This window comes from Triticum aestivum, chromosome 1B (assembly GCF_018294505.1).
Source record: "Triticum aestivum cultivar Chinese Spring chromosome 1B, IWGSC CS RefSeq v2.1, whole genome shotgun sequence".
In the NCBI taxonomy this organism is placed as follows: domain Eukaryota; kingdom Viridiplantae; phylum Streptophyta; class Magnoliopsida; order Poales; family Poaceae; genus Triticum; species Triticum aestivum.
In genome coordinates, this window is record NC_057795.1 from 415536038 (window position 1) to 415563705 (window position 27668).

The 27668-nt window shown below is 49.2% G+C and overlaps 3 protein-coding genes across 5 annotated transcripts; 1 reads left to right on the forward strand and 2 right to left on the reverse strand.

Moving 5' to 3' along the window:
- Window positions 1-3225: 3225 nt before the first annotated feature.
- Window positions 3226-4682, forward strand: LOC123091933 (uncharacterized). Its single transcript, XM_044513558.1, has one exon. It carries the CDS (start codon window positions 3502-3504, stop codon window positions 4345-4347), a length of 846 nt encoding a protein of 281 aa, XP_044369493.1. The 5' UTR covers window positions 3226-3501; the 3' UTR covers window positions 4348-4682.
- A 4715-nt stretch (window positions 4683-9397) lies between these two features.
- Window positions 9398-12272, reverse strand: LOC123128093 (nuclear intron maturase 2, mitochondrial). The gene has a single exon (XM_044548009.1). The coding sequence runs from the start codon at window positions 12132-12134 to the stop codon at window positions 9930-9932; it is 2205 nt and encodes a 734-aa protein (XP_044403944.1). The 5' UTR covers window positions 12135-12272; the 3' UTR covers window positions 9398-9929.
- A 9794-nt stretch (window positions 12273-22066) lies between these two features.
- LOC123128101 (SH2 domain-containing protein B) lies at window positions 22067-27484 on the reverse strand. 3 transcript variants are annotated; one of them, XM_044548038.1, is made up of 12 exons: window positions 27209-27484; window positions 25839-26030; window positions 25401-25601; window positions 25233-25322; window positions 24910-24987; window positions 24656-24823; window positions 23777-24103; window positions 23422-23687; window positions 23159-23321; window positions 22654-23000; window positions 22472-22537; window positions 22067-22381 (listed from the first exon to the last, which is right to left on the reverse strand). In XM_044548038.1, exons 1-12 carry the CDS (start codon window positions 27395-27397, stop codon window positions 22348-22350), a joined length of 2121 nt encoding a protein of 706 aa, XP_044403973.1. In that variant the 5' UTR covers window positions 27398-27484; the 3' UTR covers window positions 22067-22347. The 3 variants fall into 3 exon arrangements, with proteins under 3 accessions (XP_044403973.1, XP_044403964.1, XP_044403956.1); XM_044548029.1 differs by having other exon boundaries at window positions 23422-23696; XM_044548021.1 differs by having other exon boundaries at window positions 23422-23714.
- Window positions 27485-27668: the final 184 nt, after the last annotated feature.

Here is a 27668-nt window from a genome sequence, read left to right on the forward strand (position 1 = left end):
TGGGCAGTTGTTGGCCTATATCTACCCAACTTAGCCTTGAGTGCCTCCTGGGCTTGGAGGAGCTCATTCCACTGGTCATTAAGGTAGTTATCCTCGTCTCAAAGACGTTGAGACGTATTTTAAATTCTTTTGGCGGTGCTAACCAGCCTTACACGCAATGAGTCATAACTGAGATTTCCCAAAGATTCATTCAGGGCATCCTCATTGTTGGGGCCAAGGCTTCTTTCTAGGTTGTCATCGGGGTTGTAATCCATCTCGTCGTTGTCGCCTCCTTTCCCCTTGTCATTGCCTTTGCCGCCACCGCCACTGCCACCGCCACCGCCACCGCCAATTTCCCTAAGATCCGATACAATATGAATCTAGGTTCTTTGTCGACAGCTTGACTCAACGTCTGGTCGTCAAGTATGGTGTCTGCATCCTGGCTCAAGGTCGGATCTGAAACATGGTCTATGTCATCATCCTGCGCCATGACTGGCTCCGAGGTCCCGGCGGGTGTATCATTGTGCCCCTCGATCTGGTATGACATGTAGCCCGAGAAGGCAAGCTCGCTGCGTGAATCTACGATGTATTCTAGGTTCCCGGATCTGATGACAGACCTCGGCCAGGTTGAAAACTTTGCCTCGGGTGGCCAGTCGAATCTGCAAAGAGGGTGATGTTGTAGAAGACAAATATCTGTCTCGGCAAAAAGGTCATGCCACAACCGACCTGATCGATGACCTAGAGGCATGCCATCGAACCGCTTGGACTACTCAAAGGGACCTGCATGTGCCACCAATGATGGAGTCAATTCCAGTAGATCTCCGGTAGGAGGTCCTGAGCTGGCAGCCTTGGTGCAATGGTAACAGAGACGCATGATTTTACCCGGGTTTGAGCTCTCTCAAAGAGATAATACCCTACGTCTTGAATTTATTGTATTGATTTCGAGGGAGTACAAGTTACAGGTTGATCTACCGTGAGATCTATGTGTGTATGAGGTGTCGTCTATGAGTCTCGCCCCTCGGTTTATATAAATGCCAAGGGTGTCTAGGGTTTACACATAGGTCGGTTACATCTAGGGTAATCGTGGCGTAAACGACCTATATGTCTTGGAGTATGCGCCAAGTCTTCGAAAGTTTCCATCTTGGCGTTTCTGGGCCCGACGAACGTGGCCTACTGGTAAATCATCCCAGGGGTCCTTGGCCCGGCCCACCTGGCCAGGAGACTATGTGGTATGCACCCCCTAGTTCAGGACACCATCACCCCCGCCCCCCAAAAGCCCCGAGTCTATGGAAGATTGGGAGTAGAAGCCCTCTCAAATTTATCTCTTGAGGTGATTAACGACAAGTTGAGCATGCGGGCTCGTCTACACAAATATGGATGTGCGTGGGGTGTTACAGTAAAATTGATGGTCATGACATAGGATGCAAAAATGAAGGCCCATGGCACAACAATCATGGGGGGGTCAATATCGTCCAACGCTTAATGAGTGGTAACTAGGCGGTTTTCATGTCCATCAATAACTCCTTGGTCTTTTTAATGTTTTTCCAAAAAAAAAGATTCCTTTGGTTTGCCTCCTGCAAAGTAAGAGAGCTATGACATCTTACTTTCACGCGTTTGGCAGATCCAGCATGGATGTCTTACAGTTGTTCAGGACACCATCACCCCCCTCCCCTCCCCTCCTGCAAAGTAAGAGAGCTAGTTCAGGACACCATCACCCCCCTCCCCTCCCCCCCAAAAAAGCCTCGAGGTATGGAAGATTGGGAGTAGAAGCCCTCTCAAATTTATCTCTTGAGGTGATTAACGACAAGTTGAGCATGCGGGCTCGTCTACACAAATATGGATGTGCGTGGGGTGTTACAGTAAAATTGATGGTCATGACATAGGATGCAAAAATGAAGGCCCATGGCACAACAACCATGGGGGTGGGGGGTCAATATCGGCCAACGCTTAATGAGTAGTAACTAGGCGGTTTTCATGTCCATCAATAACTCCTTGGTCTTTTTAATGTTTTTCCAAAAAAGATTCCTTTGGTTTGCCTCCTGCAAAGTAAGAGAGCTATGACATCTTACTTTCACGCGTTTGGCAGATCCAGCATGGATGTCTTACAGTTGTTCAGGACACCATCACCCCCCCCTCCCCTCCCCTCCTGCAAAGTAAGAGAGCTAGTTCAGGACACCATCACCCCCCTCCCCTCCCCCCCAAAAAAGCCTCGAGGTATGGAAGATTGGGAGTAGAAGCCCTCTCAAATTTATCTCTTGAGGTGATTAACGACAAGTTGAGCATGCGAGCTCGGCTACGCAAAATATGGATGTGCGTGGGGTGTTACGGTAAAATTGATGATCATGACATAGGATGCAAAAATGAAGGCCCATGGCACAACAACCCGGGGGGGGTCAATATCGGTCAACGCTTAATGAGGGGTAAAATAGGCGGTTTACATGTCCATCAATAACTCCTTGGTCTTTTTAATGTTTTTCCAAAAAAAAATCGATTTGCCTCCTGCAAAGTAAGAGAGCTATGACATCTTACTTTCACGCGTTTGGCAGATCCACATGGATGTCTTACATTTGTTTCCATTTTTCACAACAATTCTTTTGACAATGGGTGGAGTCCACCTACCCCAATCCAGGCGCCTTCGGCATGTGAGAATACCGGTTTCTTTTTTTGCATTTGTTCTTTTTAGAACAGACTTAGTCAACTTCCTCCCCGCGTCGTCGAGTGGGCAGAGGATTCATTCTTTTTTCACCTCCGTTATTCTGAGAACTGACGGAGTCCACCCCCTCCCCCTTCCTTCTGCAAAGTAGAGGGTATGTTTCCTTTTTCACAACCTTTGTTTCGAGAATGGGAGGGGGCCTCCCCCTGCGTCTTCGGCGGGTCAGAGGATCCATTTCCGTTTTTCATGCACGTTCTTTTGAGAAGATACGGCATAAAAAATAAGATCCGCAATTTATTGAGCACGTAATGATTTTGCTATTCCTAAATCGACCGAGAAAAAACAATAGCAAAATCACCTGTTAAATGCCATCCGATCTAAACACGAGATACATGCAAGTGTAGACGTGTGCGGAAATGTTTTTAACGGTCATTTTTTAGAGAACGGGCTTATTTCCAAGCCACTATACTCCACTTGCAACGAATAAAACCGAACGGGGACACTACGGAACAGCACCGGTGCCTTGGAATAGGAATAGAGTAGACCAGGGGTGCGGCCGGGACCGTACCGCAACGTTTCCCACCCGCGTCCCAAATAAATCCATCCATCCGTCCGGGCGTTACAGCATCGCCCAACCACTCCTCCAGTCCCGTCCTCCCTCTCCCTCTCCCTCTCGAGCGAGCGAGCCAACCAAGGCGACAAAAATCCAAGCTGCAGTGCACGCTCCAGCAATCCGAACCCACCCAACCACCGCACGCTCCGCGGATCCTCCTCGTGCTCCGCTCGCGATCTGCCTCCGCGAGCCCAACCCAACCACCCCTCGCCGGAGATGCGCGCCTGGTGATCCGGCGAGGAGGAGGAGAGGGCCGATGAGGTGCAAGCTCCACCCGTACGCGAACGCGCTCGGCGTATGCGCGCCCTGCCTCCGCGACCGCCTCCTCGTGCTCGCCGCCGAGCGCGACCGGGCCGGGGCCAGCAGCGGCGCTGACTGCAGCAGCAGCAGCAGCCGGGGCAGCTCGCCCACGCGCGGGCGCGCCGCGTCGCCCTTCGCCGCCGCCCCGGCGCAGCAGCACCGGCGCTCCGACGCCTGCGCCTACACGTCGTCCCGCCACAGCCACAGCCACCGCCCCGAGCTCCTCTTCTTCAGCACGCCGCAGGTCGGCCCCGCCACCCGCGCCGCGGACGACGAGCCCCGGGAGACCGAGCGGAAGAAGTCCTTCCAGCGGAGGCGATCCTTCTTGGCAACGCTCTTCGGCGGAGGGCGGCGGGGCAGCCGGGAGGAGGAGAGCGAGAGCAAGAAGGACCCGCCCCGGCGGTCCACCTCGTGGCTGTCGGCCATAGTCCGGCGCAAGCGGAGGCCGGACGCGTCGTCGTCGTCATCGCTGCCGCGGCCGGTGGACGAGGAGCCCGAGTCCCCAGGAGGCAGCATGAGCGGCAGCTGGTGGTTCCCATCGCCCTCCCCGGCCAGGCACCATCACCACCCCCAGCGGCGCAGCAGGCCCAGCGGATCAGGCGCCAGCGGCGACGGGATCTCGGGGTTCGCGGTGTGCCTGAGCCCGCTGGTCCGCCCCAGCACGGGCGGTCGCCGGCGGTGCCAGCAGCCGGACCCGTCGACCCTGGGCGAGAGCCACCGGCGGCACCTGTCGGCCAGCAGCGCGGCGTCCTTCGGGCGCAACACCTCCCGGAAGCTGGCCGACATGGGCAGGTTCCGGTGACGTGGCGGCCGCTCCGGCCGGCAAACCGCCTCCTCTTTTCCCCCGTCAGAAATCGTCACCTTGTCCTCCCGCAAAATTTGACCTTTTGCTGATGCCGTGCGCTGTCTACTCGCTGAGAGACGAGAGAAAGATAATCAAATGAAGTTGTTTTGTTTTTCAGTTTCTTGTTTGAACGGGAGCTGCGCTGTTCAGCTGCGGTAGCTTTGTGTGAATTACGACGAGACGACCTGGGCGGCCAGGCCCAGCTCACAGGTCACCTCATTTCTTTTGTTTGAACGTGTGTTCTCTGACCTCTGACACCTACGACTTCAATTTTGTTCCGCTCTGCCCTCCCATTTATTTACGTGCGGCTGTATTGCTTCGAGAGCCCGTGCCTGTGTTTTTCCATTCATGTTTCGAATTCTCGGGAGGTGGAAGACGACTGTTAGCGGCATTGTTTAGCTGCCTGTGCTACGAGTAAGAAGAAGAAGAAGCTTCTCCCGGTCCCGGGCAATGCGTGTGTCAGTCAGTATGTTTTACTAGTATTTTTATTATATAAAAAAAGATGAATAAAGCCTTGTACTGGACATTGGCAAGGCGAGGGCAATGATTAGCTTAGCAGGATACTCATCCCTTGGGAACTGAGATTGCATCGAGCTCGAGTGAGAGAAGCTGGACTCCTGGAGAGGGTGAGATGATGAAGGATACATAAAGGATAAACAGGATGAAACGGAAAGCAATGGGCGCATCACATCACCATTAGGATGATAATGCGATGCGACGCCATGGCTTGTGGTAACAAAAGGAAAACGCATATCCCTTCTCCTCCTCGACGTGGCTCCCCTGGCTACAACGACGTCCTCTGTGCTTCCCGTCTACCCACGTACTAGCACTATTACTACGACATTGTGTGCGTGTGTGCGCGCGCGCTCCGGTCATCTAGGCAGCACAAAACACCACAAAAGCGGGGGCGCCTCTTTCCTCGCGGCCAAGACTGCAAATTCCCACGCCTTTCTCTGTTTGTTCGATCGGACAGCCGATGCCAAAAAGAGCCCGTAGAGCAGAGCACGCGGCCATGGCCTAGGAGCAAGGTCCCCGATTCCTACTCATCACAAAACTACAGCTAGACCACTCCAGTAAAAAGAGACCAACCAAGCGCATCACAGCACCACTCAAGTGCTATCTTACACTACGATAATACTGCTGCAGCAACGAGTAAAAAATAAACGCAAATGCTAACTGGCAAATGTTTGCTGGGAAGGAACTCCCAACGAACGCCCTCGCAGCAGTTTTGGGAAAAGAAATTGTCTTCTGTATGAAGAAATTGTCATGCTAGTCTCAAGAAATTGCCACCCCGGCCCTACAAATCAGAATAAATAGATTCAGGCAGCACAACAACAAGCATAGCTACCAGCAAACAGTCAATAATCCCAACCGTTCAAGCAAAAAGAGAATAACCAAAACCATGAGACCCATCCATGTCTGCCGACTACTTCACCGTAAAAAAAAATAGACGACCGTTTCACCAAAGATACGCCAGCATCCGAACGCAAAAGATAGATCCCTCCGTCCGGAAATACTCGTCGGAGAAATGGATGTATCTAGACATACTTTAGTTTTTGATACATCCATTTTTATCAATTTCTCCGACAAGTATTTTGAGACGGAGGGAGTATATGTTTACGCTTTCCCTCTGGAGAATGCGAACATATTCTTTTTTTTTGAAAAAAAAAACCCTATATTAATTAATTAATTAATAATGTTATTACAATCTTTCATTACAAAATTCGCCACGCAGGGCGGAACACTATTAAGAAGAATCCCATCAGATTTATTTATAAAGCTAAACTTCGCAATTTCGTGCGCCACCTTATTGGCCTGCCGATTAATTTTCGCAATTTTAAAATTCTTGAGCATCGTCAGTATACTCAAGGCTTCTTTCTTCATATTCAAAAGCATATGTGTGAAGTGCGTGGTGTGTTCTCTACGCCCTTCCCCCAGAATGTCCTTGTCAGGAAATCAGTGGGAAGGGAAATGCCCGGCAACTCGCTCATCTTGCTAGGGCCTTTATTTCCTTTCAGTATTGTTATACTACTAACAAGGCGCATAAGTCAACTGCGCAGTGCAGACAGTGTGCACTGGGCATGCAGCAAACGCAACGGCCAGGTGCTCAGCTTTTCGGCGCTGAAAGAAACTTCCATCCACCACAAGAGGGCCTACCGTGAAACAACCGCTAGTGGCCGGTGCTCGATGGCCGGCATGCCGGGCAATGGAGCTTGCTCCTCCATTCTTATGGACTACCCAGTGTGAAAATCATTCGCCCAAAAGATCACAGACAAATGAAATACTCTATTAAAGGAATATTAATTAATTAAACAGAAGACTGAAATGAAATGAACAGAAGCAGGCATCTTCTTTGTCAAAAGGAATATAATAGCGGCTGATTGCCATCTTTCCACACGGGGAACCACCCTTCGGACACACGCAAAAGCGCGGGCCGAAAGCCTGATTTCATATGGCTGCTGATGGCCAGATTCCAAATTTTAGAGGGGCTACAGGCTGATCTATCAGTGGCGGTTCGACCGTGACGACTCTAGATGGATCAAGCGAGCAGACTGCCAACTGCTGAAAGCTCCGCTTGGGGTCCTAGTATGGTCAGTCAAGGCGGTGCAGCATCTTGATGCTGTCACTTGCCCCTTTGTTAGGTTGCAAACTTGATTCCAAAATATTATAAAGAAATCAATACTTGATTCCAAAATATTATAAAGAAATCAATCTAGGGGTCCCACTGCTAGCTGTGGAGACTCAAATTTCCTCTCGAAATATTAAAGAATTATTAAAGAATTTTAGCCGACACCTTAACTGCTTCTGGTTAGAGTTAGCATTCTAGGATATGTGGTAGCCGCTCAATGGCAAGTGGTCCGAAACAGTGCGCTGATCCCAAATGCAACAGCAGTGAAACATACAGTAGTTCAGACCAGGGCTTGGCTAACAATAGCGTGCAGGTTTCAGCTTGCATTGCTGCTAAGAGTTTACTACTGTACAATCCATCACAGAACTTATCCCACGAATAGCTTAACACTGCTGTGTATTATATGAAAATCTGGCCCAGATTCGTTGACCTATATAAGATAATTCTTGCAGGAACTAAACAGAAACAATAGTGAAAAGGTACGACAAGAGGTCTCTCAATTAGGACATACCTGAAAGCCTTGGGCCCATGTGTCAGGACTCCGCGAGTGCTTCTCGTCGGCCTTTAGTGGGGAACAAAATCATGCCTACCATATCCATTGGCATAACAGAAGGTTAGTGGTGCTAAATGATTGGCAGACCTCAATGTGCTCCACGGGGCCCATACTTAGCGTCGAGATGCATATTTCCATTCAGATCTGAAAGCAGCCACGAGATCGATGTGAGGCAGATTTTCATACAGGCATACAGCACTAGGATACTCTGGCACAAAAAGAACCCAAAAAAAGAAAACAATCAACTGGAAACGGCAACAGGAAGAACAAACATGGGTATGCAGGGACCAGTTTCATGTAGCGTGGAATTCAATATACGAAAGAAGATAATGATAAACAAGACTTATTGTTCACGAAAAACGAATCATCAATCTTGCCAACTCCAGGAGGCCATATGGGAAAAAAAAAGTCAAACATGGTTGCTGCACCTATTATTCACACTCATTTAGTTCTTGTAAATATGAAGCTTGATTGACTCTGCTCAGGTGTTTCAGTTTACCTAGATGGTACTAAAGACTGATAGTACAAGAAAGCTGGAGCGCAAAAACTATGATGAAGTCACAAAGTGAACCACCAGCAAAATGCTTTTTGTGAGACTAAGAACATATAATCAGACTTTTGCAGGCATAGTCTTAGACTATTTGTAGAGTTCAACACAGGAAAAACATTATGATTTTTATGAAGGTCATAGACAAGGAGACGAGCAATAGAGATGCAAAATGAGTACAAGCTTCATAGGTCTGGATGAAGAGTATATATGGTTGGGAATGACAATAGTCCGAATGTTAGACATACCTTAGAAAAGAAGATTTAACATTAGTTGTACAAGATCTTGTGCTTCGACTTCCACTTCTCTTCTCTCTTGCTCTCTTCCAATTATATTATTGGGCATAGTCGAAGCATGAACAAAGGGCCAATCTACTTCTGACAGCAAAAGATACAAGAACACTAAAAAAAACATTTGCAATCAAAATCCAGGGCAAGGATGGGAAAGTAAACGAATTGGAACGTTAACATACAAGAACAGATCAACAGAGTACTCTAAATAGTGACGAAACTTAGTTGTCTGCAGTTGTTTCCAATGCTAAGACTACAAACAGCATCCCCAGCTCATCCCAGCAGAAACAGTATCTTGCGTTGACACATAATAGTGACAAGCCATCCATCATGCATGATAGGCAGAGTAGTTTGCATGATTAGCACACACCTTGCAAGTTGCAACAGGGCTATTTACAGAACCCAACATAAGTAAGGATAAAAGCACAAGAAAACAATGACAAATTTATGTCAGAAAACTGTCTATCCTTTTCCCACTGCAAATGATGCTGCATCTGTTAAATGTGTGTACTAAATTAACATCGACTGTTTTTCTTTTCCTTGAAGGTCATGCCATGCGCACTACAAGTGCCCAGGGGAAAACAAATAGAAAAAGAAACAATAAACTGAAACATACAGATTCTAGGACATAGATCAGTCACAAAAATATGGTTGAATGCCATTTTTTTACTGAATCATTAGGAAATAGTATGTCTTAATACATAAATTTATCGATAAATTATAGCATTTTGCTGTTGACAAAATTTTCTCCAAAACAGAAGAAAGTAGTACATATGGGCACAAACTGAACAAAAAAATGCAAATAAAATATGTGACCAATTCAGGGGTTTCCGCATTTATCTTATGGCTCACACACTGCGATTGGCATCCGGTGAGCTACTCCCTCTATCAAAATATAAGTCATTTTTTTATACTCCCTTTGTATCAAAAAACGTCTTATATTTTGATAAAGAGGGAGTACTTCACCATATCAGCGAAACAAGTTAACATGAGCAACCTTCCACAAGGCCAAGGAAATTTATTATCCTTTAGTAGTAACTTCAGCAAGCTCTGTATTTGATAAAAGATTGTACAGATGACCATTTGAAAAAACAGGATATGCTGTCATAGAATCTGTGTTCAATAAATTTCCTACATAACTTTAAATACATAGGCTTGATAAAGTCTTACTAAAAGACATGAATGATGTATGAGCAGCTGGCCTTGATGCAGATGCACTGTTTGGAAGCAAAATGATCCTGAGTTGCATTATTGAAGTTCATGTTCTTGCACCATGCCCTGAGCATTTGAAAATGGTCTTCAAGGATAGAGCCGCACAATATGTCATGTCCTTGAGCAGGAAGTAACCATCTAGCTAGGCAGTTATGAACCAGCCAGCAAAATGCTAGAATCTGCTTGACAGTAGTACACATTTACATAGTCTGTTTAGTCCATCGGTGAGTTGGTCTCTTGTAAATTCAGTGGCAGCAACCAACTGTTATCATAATTAAGCCTTGGTGATTTTACAGAAATTATTGACACTCAAGACATTTCAGTAGGTTGTGGAAAACCCTGATGGCCTCCATGCCCTAGTTCCTTGTTATTCAATTCATCTGTGTCTGAACCAAGGTCTTCTATGGAATCTTGGACATCACTCTCTTTTGAAGAAGGTAGTAAAACTGCATTTTTCTTGTAGCTCCATACAAGCATTGAAATGTGGTCTTGTGGTGTTATAAGCCCCTCCTCTCTAATGCAACTCCGCTGCTCTTCCAGTGTTTGTTGATCTGTGAGCTTTATATATTCAAGCAAAAACTTCTCGTGGTCTGGGCGCCACCCGCTTGGTAATGGTGTATAGTCAGGATCAGGAACCATTGACATCCTTGTATACTGGAGTCCATCAACTGAGTCTACAAGACCCATTCTCAGCAAATTGGTGTACTCTGGTGACTGCCCTTTCTTATCCTTCAATGGTCGACTAAGATTCCTTGATGCAATCTTATAAACCTTTGCCCTTGACCGCAGCTTATACTTGGCGGCATATAACTTTGCCAAGGACCCCCTTATAATGTAGGAGCAAAAGTTGACAACCTTTTTGCGGTTATCAGCGTAGCGATACCATTCTGCCATCGTCGTTAAAAGCTTATTCATCTGCAAGTTAGTGTGAGCTTGTGTGGCATGGAACATCCGGAAACATGGCTGTGGGTCTGGCTCACGGTCTCCCTTTAAAAACTCTAGCTTCCGGAACTGCCTGATGCACTGTTTCAAACTGGCTGTAACAGAGAGCAAAGTACCAACCCCCTTCTCGCTAATGATCTTGCCTCCAGTGGCTGTGTAACGGAGGGTTGGGTACACGACACGACGACACAACACATGATCAAGAAACATGATCCCTTTAGTGATGTGTTCAATTGGGAGGCTCTCATTGTCAAGCTTGATCCTGAACCGCTGATCACAAAATTCAATGAGCTGCTTTCGGATCACTGCAGCATCAGCCCTAGGCCCCCTCACCCCAATCAAGAAATGCCCGCCAAACCGAATATAGTCCACCTTCCTTGTTTTGTCAGGCCCGCTCGTGGGTACAAACTCCGGCCATGATGTATTCCCCTGCTCGATGCCATCCTCCCCTCCCACAACATCCGACTTGGACGGCTTGTAGAACTCCTTGATCTTCTCGTCCATCCACTTATCAAACTCATCCAGGCAGACATTGGCGAGCAACGGGCTCAACACCCCACAATGCCCCCAATCAGGCTGAGTCAGAGCCTCCTCTGGTGCAAACCCAAAGAATGTCTGCAACCAGTAGGGGTCAGGCTTCGGCTCCCCTTCAGGCAGCACCTTCTTTTTCTGGTACTTCCTCTTCTTCTTCTTCTTTGATGCATCATCATCACCAGGCCTTGCGGTCACCACTGGAGTAAGCAGCGCCGAACGGACTAAATCGACGACTTTCTTGTCACGCACATCCCGGATGAGCGCACCGACCACGAGCGCAGGGTCGGGGGAATCAAGCAGCGGGGAGAGGTCTCCCTTGATGTACCAGAGGTAGGGCGCCCAGCTCCGGCGGATGCTACGGAGTGTGGCATGCGGGGATCGCCCAGGGCGGAAGGCAAAGGACTTGGGCGAGAACCGCGCCTCATACACGGGCTCGAGCAGCAGCAGGAGTAGCTCTTGCACGACGCGGTCCTGGAAGGGGGCCGGGCCCGGGGTGGTGAGGAGGGCGCGGAGCTTGCGCTTGGAGAGGGTGGCGGGGTCCGGGGCCGCCGCGGCGCGTGGGGAGTGGAGGTAGGGTGTGAGGCGGTTGCCGAAGCGGAAGCGGGCGTCGATGACGGCGTTGCGGAGCGTGAGGATGGAGGTGAGCGTGGAGGCGGGGATGGAGGAACGGGGTAGGTAGGAGCCGGTCTCGTCCGCGTAGGCCTTCTGGTAGGCGAGCACCCAGAGCTCGAGGCGAGTGAGGAAGGGGGCCAGCGTCGGCGGCGGTGGCGGAGCGGCGTCGCCAGGCGCGGCGGCGCGGAAGGAGGAGACCCACAGCGACGCGGTGATGGACACCGGGTCGTCGCGGAGGAGCTGGGTGGGGTCCAAGGGGTTTCCGCCGACGCTGCTTCGCCCCGTGCCGGCGGCGGCGTTGGGGTCGGCGACGAACTGGTGGCGGCGCGAGGAGGGCGGCGGCGGCCGCGGTCGGTGGTGGGCAAGGGAGGAGCAGCCGCGGATGCGGAGGAGGGAGCAGAGGAGCGCGCGGCGAGGCGGAGGCATCGGGTGGAGGCGGGAGCGGGGGCGGATGGCTAAAACCCTCGCGTCGCGCGGAGGTCGCCGGCGTCGCGGGTTTTGGCTGGGGAAGTGAGATGGTGGTGGAGGCGGCCACGGCGGCGCGGCGAGAATGGAAGGGTTGGGCCACCACGCTCACAGTGGAAAGCCCATTGGGCTTTGTGGTGCATATAGCGGTGCAGATTTTTCGAACCTGAGTGTAAGCGCACCCTGAGAAAAAATAATTAAACTTAGTCGGAATAAACATTGTCTAGTATTATCACTCACGTGTAAAGTTTCGCGAAAAAATGACTTACGTAGTATTACTGGAAAAACGACAAAATTACAACTACAAACCGTGTGAATGATAAGCTCCACTTGATATAGTATCAGTCAGTTTGTATTCATTCAGAATACCACGCAAGTCATTTTGTCGTGAAACTTTACATGTGAGTGATACACTAGACTATGCTTGTTCCGACAAAGGTTCAAAAATATTTTACCCATGTCCCAAGGTGTATTTTCGGCAAATAATTCTCAAAAATAAACAAATAGTAGGCAAATTCTACATGTTATGGGCGGAACAGCGAGCGCACACACACACACACCTGCATGCACCATGTATCTTCATGGACCTAGCGGCGAGGCGGGAGTGGAGCGACGATGGCGAGACGGCGTCGAGCGAGGCACTGAGCCTGAGCTTGAGCCGCGACGACCAAATATGAGCGGTTCAGGTCACCGGTGTCAGAGGGGAGAGGGTTAGAGGGAAGGCCGGATGGGGGGTGATGGCTCGACAAGGCGATACGAAAGGGACGTCAGCCAACTTGCAAGCACCATGTGTCTTCTTGGGCATGATCCAGTTAAGGAATGACATCGTCGAGGCGGGGGTGGAGGGACAATGGTGAAAAGGCAGCGAGCGAGGCACTGAGCCTGAGCCGGCGACAACCAAACTTGAGCGACGCGGGTTACCAACTTTTCCATGTATAGTACTAAATGTGGTTGCCGTGATATATAAACTATGCATTCAATGAAAATAGCACCTATATTCAAATCATTTCATTGTTGGCATAATTATGAATATGATATGTACAATTCATAATTTTGAAAGATATGAAGGTAATAACCGCATCGAGATACTACGCCCCAACCAACGACAATCTAACAAAGAGTTGTCTAATATATTTGCCCAAAAATGTATGCAAGCACTAGCTGCTATTTACGTATTCCCTCAGTCCCAAAAAAATGTCTCAACTTTGTACTACTAAAGTTCTATTAAAGTTGAGACACTTATTTCAGACGGAGGGAGTACCTTTTATCTTTGAGAAACTTTCTGATTTGGTGAATAAGGAGTTCTGGATTTCCTTCTCCGGCATGATCTTGATCTTGTTTGAGTAATTGTGTAAAATAGAACTCTTTCGTAATACTAGGGCTTATGAGATCGACACAAAAGCTTGATAGTCTAAGTGCGGTCCAAGCTTGTTATAGACCTGTCTAGTAAGGGTCATCTTACCTACCCCCACCCTTTCCAAGAATAGAGAAAACTCTTAGCTGATTTGTCAATTCACCTCCCTTGTCATTCAGCAACTTCACAAACTCATCTCTCGGGTAATTGATGCCAACAAACTCTGATGCATCTTCATATACCGCGCGGAAAGTCGTGGGTCACAAGGCATGGAGAGCCATCGACCTTGTCCCTTTAGTGATTACGAAGCAAGAATTAGATATAAGTAACAGAGTTTAAGGAGTTGCCATTTAGATACATTATAACCGAGCACTAATCAAGCCATCCCCGGCCATTAGCATTATTAACCGTTAGATGTGTTGTTTAACCCTTTTCTGACCGTTGGATGATGTTTTAATCCCGCGTGGGCTCTATCGCTGGACACTGAGCGCTTAACGGTAGTGGGCCGCTGCTCCACGAACTATTTCCGACGTTTCTTGTGACTTTGGACCAAATGGGCTAAGGTGTCATGACTGGAAAAAAAAGGCACTCTTCGGTCTCACGGAGAGGCCACTACTCCCGAAAAAAATTGAAAGCCCTTCAATTCACCTCCATCTCTCCTCTCGCTCGTGTGACAATGGAGGAACCCCTACACTGTTCCCAGATGGGGGGCAATGGCCCCCAAGCCTTACATCATTGGCGATCCTATGGCGAGTGTTGATGTCCAATATATTTTTCTTGATTTTGCCACGAATCTCCTTGAAGCTTTTCGACTTGGAACCGGAATCATGGTTCACAAGTAACATGAACTTGTTGATGTTGTCCTCAATATCATATGACAGCTCTCACACAACATCATCACGAAGCGTGACTTGGTGGTCAGGCCCCTCCACATCTGCCATCATGGCAGGAATGCTTGCATAGCCTTGAGATCATCCTTGAGGAGCTCGATTGCATGACTCATGATGGACATCCTTGAGAAGCTTGTGCTCACTGGCAGCATGGTTCCCAACTTCCCCAAGAGGGATGTCATCGCTCCCGCTGTCGCGCTAACCAGAACTCTTTCCATGGTTATTGTGGAGAATCAAACTAACCATCATTGCATCGTATTTCTCAATGTGCTACATGATCTGCTCATCCTATGCTTGTTCTCCTGCGACGACGAGGGGTTCTTCTTGTCGGAGACGACAGCCACAGGCCGGAAGGGGTACCAGTAGTGGGCGAGTAAATTTAGTACTTGAGTGGGAATGGGAGTGGGAGCGAGCAGAGTGCTCAATAATGGAGAGAGACCCCTCATAGAACTACGTCGATTAAGGTCATCCATAGTGTGTGCCAAATAGCATTACCAAATTGAGTTTTGGCTTTTGGAAACCTCATTAGACTAGTAGCATAGTGATGCGTCTGCAACATATCTATAATTTTTGTATGTTTCGTAGCTTTTATCTATCATTTTTTGCAAAGTTTTGAAGTTTATTGGATTAACACATTAATAAAGTGCCCATCGCCAGTCTCTATTTGTCAGCGTTTGTGTTTTTTAAGGAAAATAGGTATTTTAAACTTCCGAGAAAATTCCAGAAAAATAGAAGAGCAGTTTCAAGCCAGTAGGGGCACCATGGGCCACACCAGCTAGCCAGGTGGGCAATATGGCGCCTATGTGCCCTATGTAGGCTCCATGGGTCTGAGTGTGCCTAGGCACCCTAGGGCTGCCTATGGTGACTCGGTGCCCGATGGCTTATATATACCCCAGCACACACACACCCCTCGATTTATGATGGATTTTTTATGCTGTTGCCACTCCCTAGTTTGAGGTATCTTTATTTTTAGCCCTAATATGGCACTCTATGGGAGGGGGGATCTTCTTTGACCCCTTCATCAACCCTTATTGCTCCCATGGCAATGAAGGAGTAATACCTTCGAGGTTGAGGGTTTGTGGTACTACCTCCGTCTCGGTGAATAATTCATTCACGTAGTTCTAGGTCGACGATTTAACTATTTAAATATGTATTATATGTGACAAAAAATATATATTTAGAAACTACATCCGTGTAGAAATCTAGTGATAAACTTTTTATGACATATAACACATATTTAATTCCTCAAATCGATGACCTAGAACTACACAAATGACTTATTCATCTAGACGGGGGTAGTAGTAGCTATGTGGCATGTATCTCTTTTTCTTGATCATAAGAATTGCGGCCATAATTGTGATCTAGGGAATTGATGATTAATTGAAATATACAATGTACCTCTTGTGACGAGGACCTTTATGGACTAAATCATGTTCATGTTATGTTGAACTTTAGGAGTTAACGAAATTACATGATGCATACCTAGTATAATTTTCTGGAGACACACGTGGCACATTGGGGTAACTCGGTAGATTAAGATTAGAACGATAAAGATCATGTGTTGTTGTTGTAATATAATTTCTGTGGTTGCTTGTGTTGATATTGGGGTGGCTCAGTATATTAAGATTAGAAAGACAACTTTGAGGTTGTTAGCACTCTGCGCACCTGACAGATCTCATCCAGGTTTGATCCAATAAGGGACTTTGTAATGGTATATCATGTATTTTAATGAAGTGTCATGTTGAGAATTGACACTAGTGAACCTATGAATCCCAGGCCATGTTTTCAACCATTGCAAACCACGTTTCAATCACGTTTTCATCTTGTTTGATGAAATGTCAATGGCTTTAACTACCATTTTTTATTTTAATCTTTAGCCGTTTGTAGTGATGGTCGTCTGCTCAAATCAAGTACTCCCCCGATTCAAATTAATTGTCGCAGCTTTAGTACAACTTTAGTACTAAAGCATAAAGTTGTACCATAGTTGCACCAATTAATTTAGATCGGAGGGGTGTAATGTCCGCGATCTGATCGGAGGATCGATGATCTAGAGAGGGGTTGAGGGAGCATGCGAGAGAGGGGATGAGCTTGGAGAAGGGGGCTGAGATTACAGAGGAAAGTTTGGATACAGAGTTTGGCTTACACACGCATGCCCTCCCCTGGCCACAGGCGGCCACCCTTTAACGCTACCTACGCCTCCACTTGGCTGGCCAGCTGGTTGGGCCCACCAGCCAGCTCCTTAGTCACGCTAACATCTGCTTAGGTGTGACATTCTCCCCTCCTTAAGAAGAGGCCTCTCCCTCCCAGATGGGGGCCGTGGGAAATCGCCGACGTAGCACGTCGTAGTCCTCCCAAGTGGTCGTGTCCGAGGACGAAGACGACCACTAGATCTTGAGATGCACCACGGACGCGTCACCATGCTTCATCATTCGCCGCTCCAGGATCTTGATAGGCTCGGCCATTGACGCCTATAAGTCGTGGACTCGGGGAAGCTCGGCGAACACCGGCGTGTAATCCGGCGTGAACGGCTTCAGCTGGGAGACATGAAAAACTGGGTGCACGCGGCTGTCCGGCGGCAAGTCCAGTTTGTAAGCCAGCGGTCCAATCTTCTCCAACACGGTGTAGGGGCCGAAGAATTTGTATGCGAGCTTGGCGCATGGGCGCGAGACCACCGAGCGTTGCACGTATGGCTGCAACTTCAGTAGGACTCGTTCCCCCACCTGGAAGGAGCGTTCGACGCGGTGCTTGTCCGCCTACTTCTTGAAGCGGTGCTGGGCGCGCGTCAGCTGCGCACGGATGGCATCCGTATGCGCTGCCCAGTCCAGGTCGTCACCGGCTGGTGCCTCCTCTGCCCAGGTTGCCATGGCGCCCAAATTGGCTTCTCTGCCATACAGGGCCTTGAAGGGCGTGCAGTTGAGGGAGGAATGGAAGGTCGAATTGTACCAGAACTCAGCCATCGGTAGCCAGCGGTGCCACTTGTTGGGGGAGTCGTGGACGGCGCAGCGCAGGTACATCTCCAGGCACTGGTTCACCCTCTCGCTCTAGCCATCGGTCTGCGGGTGGTATGCCGTCGAGTACAGCAGTTTGGTGCCCGCGCTCTCCAGGAGCTCAGGACAGAGGTTGCTGGTGAAGATCTTGTCGCGGTCGGAGACAATGGAAGAAGGAATCCCATGCAGCTTCACAATGTTATCCCAGAACGCGCGGGCGACTGTTGTCGCGGTGAAGGGGTGGCGAAGTGGCACGAAGTGCGCAAACTTGGTGAAGCGATCAACAACCACCATGATGGAGTTGTAGCTCTCGGACGCCGGCAAGCCCTCGATGAAATCCATTGTCAGGTCCTCCCATGGCGCAGATGGAATGGGCAAGGGCGCGAGGAGGTCGGCCGACTTGGTGTGCTCGTGCTTGGCCTGTTGACAGGTGGTGCATTGGTGCACGAATTCCTCCACATCCTTCTTCAGACCACGCCACTCGAAATGCTTCTTGACCCGGTGATAGGTCGCCGTGATGCCGGAGTGGCCACCCACGACGCTGTTGTGGAGCGCGGCGATCAGCTTGGTGCGCAGGGTTGTGTTTGCCCCGATCCAGAGCCTGCCTTGGCGACGAATGATGCCTCGATGAAGCTCGTACCCCTCTGCATCCGGACTGGACAGTGCTAAGTGCTGCAGGTGTTCCTGGGCATCTACATCTGTCGCGTACGAGTTAGCCACCTCTTGCAACCATGCCGGCTGATAGGTCGAGAGCGCGGCCAAGTCCATCCGCTTGCCCACTCTGGAGAGCACATCTGGTGCTCCATTGTCGAGGCCGCGCTTGTACAGGAATCAAAATTGAAGGCCGGCGAGCTTGGACATGGCCTTGCGCTGTACGTCTGTCTCCAGGTGTTGTTCTCCCAAGTTGCAGAGGCTCTTGTGGTCCGTGAGGATGTCGAATGGCCCGCGCTGAAGATACTGACGCCATTTGTCCACCGCCATCATAACGGCTAGAAACTCCTTTTCATAAGTGGAGAGTTTTTGATTGCGCACACCCAGCGCCTTGCTGAAGTAAGCCACGGGGTGCCCCTCCTGGGTGAGCACCATGCTGATGCCCCTGTCACAGGCATCCATCTCGATGGCGAACGGCTTGTCGAAGTTGGGGAGCGCGAGCACCAGGGTGGTGACCATGGCCTGCTTGAGCAGGTCGAACGCTGCCTGAGCGTGCTCAGTCCACTCGAAGCCTTTCTTGGTGAGGAGCTGCGTGAGGGGCTTGGCGATGATGCCGTAGTGTGGCACAAACTTGCGGTAATAGCCGGTGAGGCCGAGGAAACCGCGAAGTTCGGTCGCTGTCGTCGGCGTAGGCCACTTCACCATGGCCTGGGTTTTCTCCGCATCGGTGGCGACGCCCTCGCTGGAGATCACATGGCCGAGGTAGTCTATGTGGTCAGTGGCGAATTCGCACTTGGAGGCCTTGACATAGAGTTGGTGTTGACGAAGCAATTCCAGCACCATACGCACGTGTTCCAGGTGTTCTTCCATCATTTCACTGAAGACCAAAATATCGTCAAGGAAAATGATGACGAACTTGCGGATATACTTACTGAAGATCGCGTTCATCAGGCACTGAAATGTTGTCGGTGCGTTGGTGAGGCCGAACGGCATGACACGGAACTGAAAATGGTCGTGATGGGTTTTGAATGCTGTCTTGGCCTCATCTTCTTCTCGCATTCGAATCTGATGGTAGCCAGACCGCAAATCCAACTTGGAGAAGACTGTGGCACCCGCTAGTTCATCGAGCAGTTCATCCACGATTGGCAGGGGGAACTTGTTCTTGATAGTTGCGTCATTGAGCCGGCGGTAATCGATGCAAAACCTCCAGGTGCCGTTCTTCTTCTTGACGAGCAACACCGGTGCCGCGTAGGGGCTCACGCTGTGTGTGATAACCCTCGAGTCCAGTATTTCACGAACCTGTCGCTCGATCTCGTCTTTCTGCAGAGGAGAGTAGCGGTAGGGGCGAGTGTTGGCTGGAATCGCCCCTTCCACCAACGTGACGGCGTGGTCATACTGCCGGTGTGGCGGCAGGCCGTGAGGCGCGGCGAAGACATCCGCGTGCTCGTCGAGAAGATCAGCGAGCGGTGTGTGACTCGGTGTCTTGCGCTTAGTCTGGACGGGTGGGCAGGCATCCACCATGGCCATTGCCCAAACCTCATTGCCTGCGATCAATTTGTGAAGCTCTGCTAGTTCCACGGCCATCAGGGTCTCGGTGGTCTTGGACTTGACACCGCGCAGCGTGACTTGTTCGCCCTCGTGGAGGAACGAGACGAACTTGTCTTGCCAGTGGCAAGTCATGGGACTGTGCTGTGCCAGCCAGTCCATGCCCAGAATGCCGTCGTAGGCGCCGATGTCGAGCTCGTGCATTGGTGTGGAGAAGGTGTGCCCCTGCATCCACCACTTCAGGTCGGGCACGATGCGATCACAGGTGATGCGATCACCGTTGGCGACGCGCACTTCCACCGGAGGCAATGGTTGAGTTTGCACGCCGATGCAGTCGACGAAACTCTTGTTGACGAAGCTGTGGGTGCTGCCCGAATCGAGGAGCAGCAGCATCACCTGATTCCCCACCAGAGCACGCAGGCGGATGGTGCTTGGCGAGTCGGAGCCGTCCAGCGCTTGAGCTGACAGAACGCAGCACTCGGCAGGCCGCGCTGGTGGTTCTGGCTCGTCCAAGAGTTGGAGAGCATGGATCGCGCCATCGGAGAGGACCTCGCCATGCTCCCCTACATGGATGGTGAGCAACTGTGCCGGCTGCGCGCAGTGGTGCTCCCGCGAGTACTTGTCCCCGCACTTGAAGCAGAGATTGTTGGCGCGCCGGTAATCCCGCAGCTGTCGCTCCCGAGCGAATTCGTCGCCGGTTGCGCGTGGAGCGGCTGCTTGCCGCGGCGGCGCCACGTTCGTGGGTGGAGGAGGACGCCCTGGAGGAACCGGTCGGACCCGTGGGCGTGTCGTGCCCAGCTCTTCCTCCTGAATGCGCGCAAGCACAGACGCGCGGGTGATGCTCGATGGGGCTTGTAAACAAATTGCTGCTCGTAGCTCGTCCTTCAAACCCAAACAGAACTGGGTGATGAAGAATTTGTTGTTGATGGAGGGATCCAGCGCCAGCAGATGATACATGAGCTCGTCAAACACTGTGCGATACTCTGCGACGCTGCCCGTCTGTCGTAGTTGAAGGAGACGGTGCATAGTGAGCTCGAACTCGTCCGCACCGAATTCTTCGAGCACAGCGGCGTCGAACATGTCCCATGACAGGTTGCGGTGGTTCTGGCGAAACGCCTGGAGCCAGTGTGCTGCCTGTCCTTCGATGTATAGAGCAGCTGTGGGTACCCAAACATGTTGACCCACCTTGTAGAGCTCAAAGTATGCCAGGCACCGATCCAACCAGAGGTAGGGTGCGGATCCGTCAAAACGGGGGAAATCATGTTTTGGTGGTTTGTGGTAGGAGCTCTCGGTGTAGCTGGGGCTGGGCGGCGGCGCAGTGACCCCAGCCATGGGCGCCCCGAGAGGGGGAACCGGGAGGAGTGGTGGTCGGTTGTCCCCCAAGCGAGTGTGAGCAGAAGCGGAGCGATGGGGTTCCGCGTGGGGGGGCTGGTGGCGCGGAGACGGTGGAGGCGGCGGCGGCGGCGGCGGCGGCGGTGGTGGTACCAACATGGTGACGGATCCCGCAGGTGAGGCCGGGCAGTCGACGGTCTTGCGGGTCGCATCGACATCGGCCTGTGTCAGATCGAGCTGCCGCGCAAGACCCCGCAGCTCCAGCGCGATCTGATTGTTGAAGGAGAGTTGCGCCTCCAATTGCTTGCCGCGGAGGGCGGTCTGCTCGTCGAACTTGGTGAGGAGGGAGTCGAGCATCTTCGCGATGTTGGCGTTCCCTTCCTCCATGGCCTCCAGAACTTGCCGCGTCGCCACGGAGGGCTTCGAGGGCGCCGTTGCTTCGGCCTGAAAGGGGATCAAACCCCGCGACGGATTTTGGGCGAGATCCGGCGAGCGGACTCGCACCGTACGCGGTGGATGTTACCGATCCGCCTCCCAAACTCCGACGGCGCAGCAATGGTGAGGGGAAGAAAATTTTTGGCTCTAAATACCAATGTAATGTCCGCGATCTGATCGGAGGATCGATGATCTAGAAAGGGGTTGAGGGAGCAGGCGAGAGAGGGGATGAGCTTGAAGAAAAGGGCTGAGATTACAGAGGAAAGTTTGGATACAGAGTTTGGTTTACACACGCATGCCCTTCCCTGGCCACATGCGGCCACCCTTTACCGCTACCTACGCCTCCACTTGGCTGGCCAGCTGGCTGGGCCCACCAGCCAGCTCCTTAGTCACGCTAACATCTGCTTAGGCGTGACAAGGGGGTAACTTGCAAATCCAATCGAGTCCAGCATAGTTGTCATGGAATTTGTTTATTTTAACAAGTTGGTTTAAGGGTGTACTCTTGGCATCTGTACGCAACAAATTAGTTAAACCCTATGTTTTACCAGCACGTAATCTTTACGTCTACCATGCGCATGTGCCTTGCAGACAGCTTAATTTAGAACATTTCCGCTGTCGCACGGGGCATTTTTCTACTTTTATCAATGGGAAACTTCGAAATGGGGAAACTAGAATGGGATGTGCAAGAAACTACTGTACTTGCAAAAAGGAAAATCTGCATTCCAAAATTTCAGTTTATATACACGAACTGAACAAACTGGACCGTCCGGTTTGACTAGTGTCATGTCTAATTGTACACTAGGGTCATCTATTTCTGCTAAGTAATCGCTTGGTTTACAAAATTATACAGGGCAACAGCCTATCAGAAAATCGACTAACTACTCCCATGGCTGCCTTTGGAAAGCATGCCATGAACTCTTCATCTTCTCTGGCTTGTGATGAACTTCAGTTTGCTGCATTGCCTCTTATAGCACACTGGATTAATATTTCATGGCAGTCGGTAGGCGATCAACCCTGCACTCAAGTTGAGTCGGAATGAGAATGGCGATAGCTTCAACTATTTATTCAGAAAGGGTTCAGTGAATGGAAGTTCAGTGTGCTTGCCTGCCTAACTGGAGTAGTTCAGGCTCCTGCAGCAGCAAATCTTGTAGACTCCCAGCCCTAGCATCGCTGCATCCAGCAGAAAAACAATGGATTTCACTTTCAGCAACATCGAATCGAAACAAAGCCGAACCTGAGTATGGGATAAAAAGTATCACCAAACAAGGTCACTGATAGGAGCGCACCTGACATCCAGGGAGAGAAGTCTGTGGTGAATTGAGTTATCGGAGCCAACATAGGTGACAACGAGGCTTCCAGCATCTGGATGTGGCCAGCTTCGTGTGGTAGGGAATCTGAGAACGAATGTTCCCGGCTTCTTGAGCAGTTCCCTGGAGCTTCTTAGCGCATTCTCAGCTTCCTCTGTTGTAATCAATCCCTCTATCCACACAGGTGCAGTGCAACCCCATAGGCTGTTGATTTTATCTTTCGACAGAGAAACGGCCACTGGGTATAGCCAATACCATAGCCTATCAAATTCGTTCCTTCCAAGATCATCCCCACAGCCAGCAATTCCTCTTAAAACCTCCAGATCCTATAATGAATAGTACGTGCTATGGAATCAAACATCTATTCTTGTGCTACTCACAAATAATTGACAACAGAACCCTCCTACTGAGTTAATGTATAACCCTCTCAAAAAATGAGGGGTAAAGGTGTTAAGAGACCTCATACAGAAGTAAATGGATCTACCTGCTCTGACAAACCTCTGTTTGTAGAATGGGCAATGTCCATAAAATTTGACATGATTTCAGGAACTGCGGATGACCAAAGAGCACGCTCCTTGTTCTTTGAGATTATGCTCCAAGTTACAGCACCCTCTTCAAGCAATTGCTTTGAAATTAATATTTGGTTTCTTTAGAAGGAAAATGCAAATGCATGTTATTGTTAGTGATAAAGAGGGAGAGGAACCTCCTTATCTTATAAAATACATAAAACAAAAAATATAAGACTACCTGTGATGGGAGCATCCACTATACAAAGAGACCTCATTTGCAAGTGTGATCAAATCGTCCACATTGATGGAAGAAGCTGCACCTTTAAGAAATGTTGACCGCTCATACGTTCCTTCTAGACAATATCTGAAGATCATAGCATCTGAAAGAGTTTCAGCTTCATCCTTATCTGATCCACTCCAAGAACTTCTCGCATCAATGCTGTCGGAGTCTGACATCGTAGATTCAGTTCTGACACTTTGTGCTTCCACTACCATCTTTCTAGCCTGCTTACTCTGCAAACAAACCATTAACTACGAAGTTCAAGTGAATTAATCACAATTTCAGAAGTACCACAATCTAGCAGATTGACTACCTGGGATACCATTTTGTGAGTCTCTGTTCCATCGCCTTCTACCTTGAGAAACTTGGATGGATGCAAACATGCCACTGAACTTTGATCCTGAGACAGTGAGCAAGCATTTGCTTTGCCATCACGATCAAGCCCTTGTCCATTGTTAAGCAAGTGAATTTCATCGACTGTTGCAGAACTTGTCCGCTTTGCAGCACTCAATGGACGGCTGGGGCGGCCTCGGGATATACAGCGAATTGGCTTGGAAGATGCCTCCAGAAAAGGATATTTGCGCGTGTGAAGTGTTGAGAAATAAATGCGGAACAGCTTATTGTCACATTTAGAAGAGAGCTGCAACAATCGGATCAAATATCATGAAAGAAGATCAACCAAGCAAAATCATAGCATAAAATCCAGTTAAAAAAATCATAAAATCGTATATGTAGGTTCATTGAGACAAACATGGTATTTCTGACAGTATAAGCCTTCACTTGTACATACTACATAGCACCTGCGCAAATCCAGGGCCATACTGGGCCACAACAAAAGCTTCTATAGACATTTCAGCCTTTTCTTTCTTTTTGGCAGATATGTATTTCAGATTCAAGTGAATTTAACAGAAGTAATTAAATATGGTGGAAAATGAATAAATATTCAAGGCACATGGCATAAATAGCAACCTTTTTTTCCCCTTCCTGCTGGAAAACTGGGGGGGGGGGGGGGTTCAAAACAAGATGCTGTAAGTGTTTAACTAAGATGGAGCATTGCGTAGCAGTCTGCTTCAGGATCATAATGGCTGCTGTATTATAGATACGGCCTCATACCACTATGTTGCTGCTACAGAGCAATAACAAAACTAAAGCAATCAATTTTTGTAGGAATTCAGCATATGGAGAAACCCACCTGAGATATCTTGAGCTTAAATAGTGCACGCCCACGAAGAATTGGAAGAGGCCTGCTTTCAGCTGGGTATTCAAGTCCTTCGCAAGCAATCAGTAGGGGAGGTTCTGCATCATCCCTTGATTTCTCGACTAATGCTCCATTGTCAGCATAGACGAGTGAAGCAACAATCTAGAAGACGATTCATTTCTTAAGTAAGCAAACAAACAAGTAGCACACTTGCTAAATGTACCAAAAAAGAAGATAAATCAAAAAACCTGTGTATCCTTGTTCATATGTTCACCAAAAGCGTTTGTTAGTACTACTTCCAACATGAAGTTCCTCCGACAAGAAGCCTACAGAAACCAATTTCGACCATTACAACAACAGTCAGGGGTTATTTAGGATTATTATGTGTTTTGTACATAGAATAAACATAGCTCGGCATTATCTTCTGCAACTCACTGCAGCTCTCAGGTTATCTTTCACATTTTTACAGGTTAAACATAATAGAAATGCAGAAACATTTCTTGCTGTGCGTAAAATAGCTGAAATAAAGATAGGATAAATAGTTTGTGTCAGGAGACATAATTTGGTCTACCTTCCCACCGACAATGCACCAAATGCCATCATCGCCCTCCTCAATTCCGTCGCAGCATGAGTAGTCAATAGATAGCTTAGACGGTGGATTCTGCAAAAAACAATTGTAAGTTTTCACCTTTACAGAAGAAGAAAAAATAATGCCTTACTATTAGCTAAGCTGCATCACCTCTGCGTACTGCTCCTGTATGGTTCCTATCATAGATAGCACTTGGATATTGTACACATAGCCATCGACCTTGCCATTGTTTCCAAGCAAGCAAACTTGGTATGCATCATCTTGATTGTCTGGCTGGCTAGATAGTGAACAAAGATGAGCCTCGGCAACTAGATCGCCATCAATGTGAAGGCGCATAACATTTTCAGTAACCTGACATGGGTGCATAGTTTTACAAAACAGATTAAATAAAGCAATTGTTGTAAACGTAAAGGAAGATTGCCATTTGGAGCATGTCAGTGTGTTGCACATAAGTCAAAAACAAGTATATGAGGGAGAAAAATAGGAAGTGTGGAAAAACATTAAATGGACACCTCTGCTGACTCAACCAATCCAAGGATATTGAGCAACGCAAAAGGCATGTTACAGACATTCATGCTTGCAGCATACCTCGCATCCAACGTGTATCCAGTGCTCAAGAGGGCATTCATTTACAGCCGATATATAGGTCGTATCAGTCCATGGAGAGGAATTAGAGGAACTAGGAGCTTGCTTGTGCAACCTCAGCAATGGGAAGAGAAGCAGCTTATTTCCTTCACTTAAAGCAAGAAATGGCAACTTATTGCCATCTCCTGCAGTTATCTGCAAAAAATTGAGAATTCCCATCAGTTCAATACAAATCTTGGCAGAAGTACACATGGAAACCTAGAATTGCAGTTCAGATCTTATTGCCGAACAAAAAACATTCTTCTTACACCCATCCAAAAAAGAGCGTGACGAGAACAGAGTGTCGCTCCGTTGGCAAGGCGTGCAAGTGCGCAACCAGCCCGCCCACGTTCGAGTCTCGGGCTCCCCGAGGTGCTCAGGGTTATTTCTAATATTAAAATGTGCCGCCAAGGGCTAGTCCTGGCTTGTCACAATTAAAAAGAGATGTAGAACCCATTTTTAATGGCCCAGTGAAGATTTTGCATACTGCTCAGTGTGCCACAGAATGGGCGCCAACCTCTCACACAGATCGACCAATGAATCCGTATAATTGAAATGCACCAACGACCTACCAATTGCAGGCTGCAGCATCCACAGCACAACCATAAGCACGCGTAACAGCAGACCGATAAACTCCCCTCCCTAAGATATAATTTGCTCCTCGTGCGCAATCACAAAATCAAAATTTCTATCAGTTCAATACAAGTCTCGGGCTCTCGGCAGACTACACATGGAAACCTAGGATTGCATTTCAGGTCTAATCGCCAAAACAAAAACATTCTTCTTACACCCATCCTAAATAAATCACTAAGAACTTTCCCGCGCTAAAAAAGAGATGGTGATAAGAACAGGGTCTCGCTCCGTTGGCAAGGCGTGCGAGTGCGCAATCAGCCCGCCCATGTTCGAGCCCTGGACTCCGCGAGGTGCTCAGGGTTGTTTCTTTTAGTAAAATATATGCTGCCAAGGGCCAGTCCTGGCTAGTCTCTCGATTAAAAAGAGATGTATATAGCAGCACCCATTCTTAACTGTCCTATCAAGATTTTGCCATACTGCTAGTGCTCAGTGTGCCACAGGATGGGCCTGTGAACCCATCACATGGACCGACTGATGAATCCTATAATGTAAATGCACCAACCACCTACCAATTGCAGGATGTACCACGGGACAACCATAAGCACGCGTTACGGCAGACCGAGAAACTCCCCTCCCCCAAAAGATAGAATTCGCTCTTCGCGCGCACTCACAAGTCAGAAAATCAAAATTCCTACAGCAACGTAAGGCCTAACGATCTCCTAAAACAGGGGAACGACCAAATTACTCGAATCTAGTCGAACCTGGTGAAGGATAACCGGGGAAGGCCTCGCGGAGCCGGAGAGGTAGAGCCAGAAGCAGACGGCGAATCCTCCGCCCGCGCCCGCGCCTCCTTCTCCCCCGCCTCGGGCCTTACCCAGGTCCAGCTCGACCCGCACGTCGCGGAGGCCGAGGTAGCCCTCGATTTCACCGGGTTCTGCCGGCGCCGCCATCCCGGGACCGCCGCACCGTGGTTCGGCGGAGGCAAGGGTTTTCTTGGTCCCGCTTCCGCTCCGAAATGGTGTGTCATAACGGTTTGTTCGGTGACGGCCGGGGGAGTGGGATACTGCTATCTGCAGCCGTTGGATATGAAAACTGGGGTTGCTCCTGGCCGTCAGATGCCAAGCGGTTGATTCCACGTTTTTTCATCTCCAAGGCTCTAAATAAAAAAAAGGGAAAACGTAGGATTGAGATGTCTTATCATCATCTAATTCATTGTGCTTC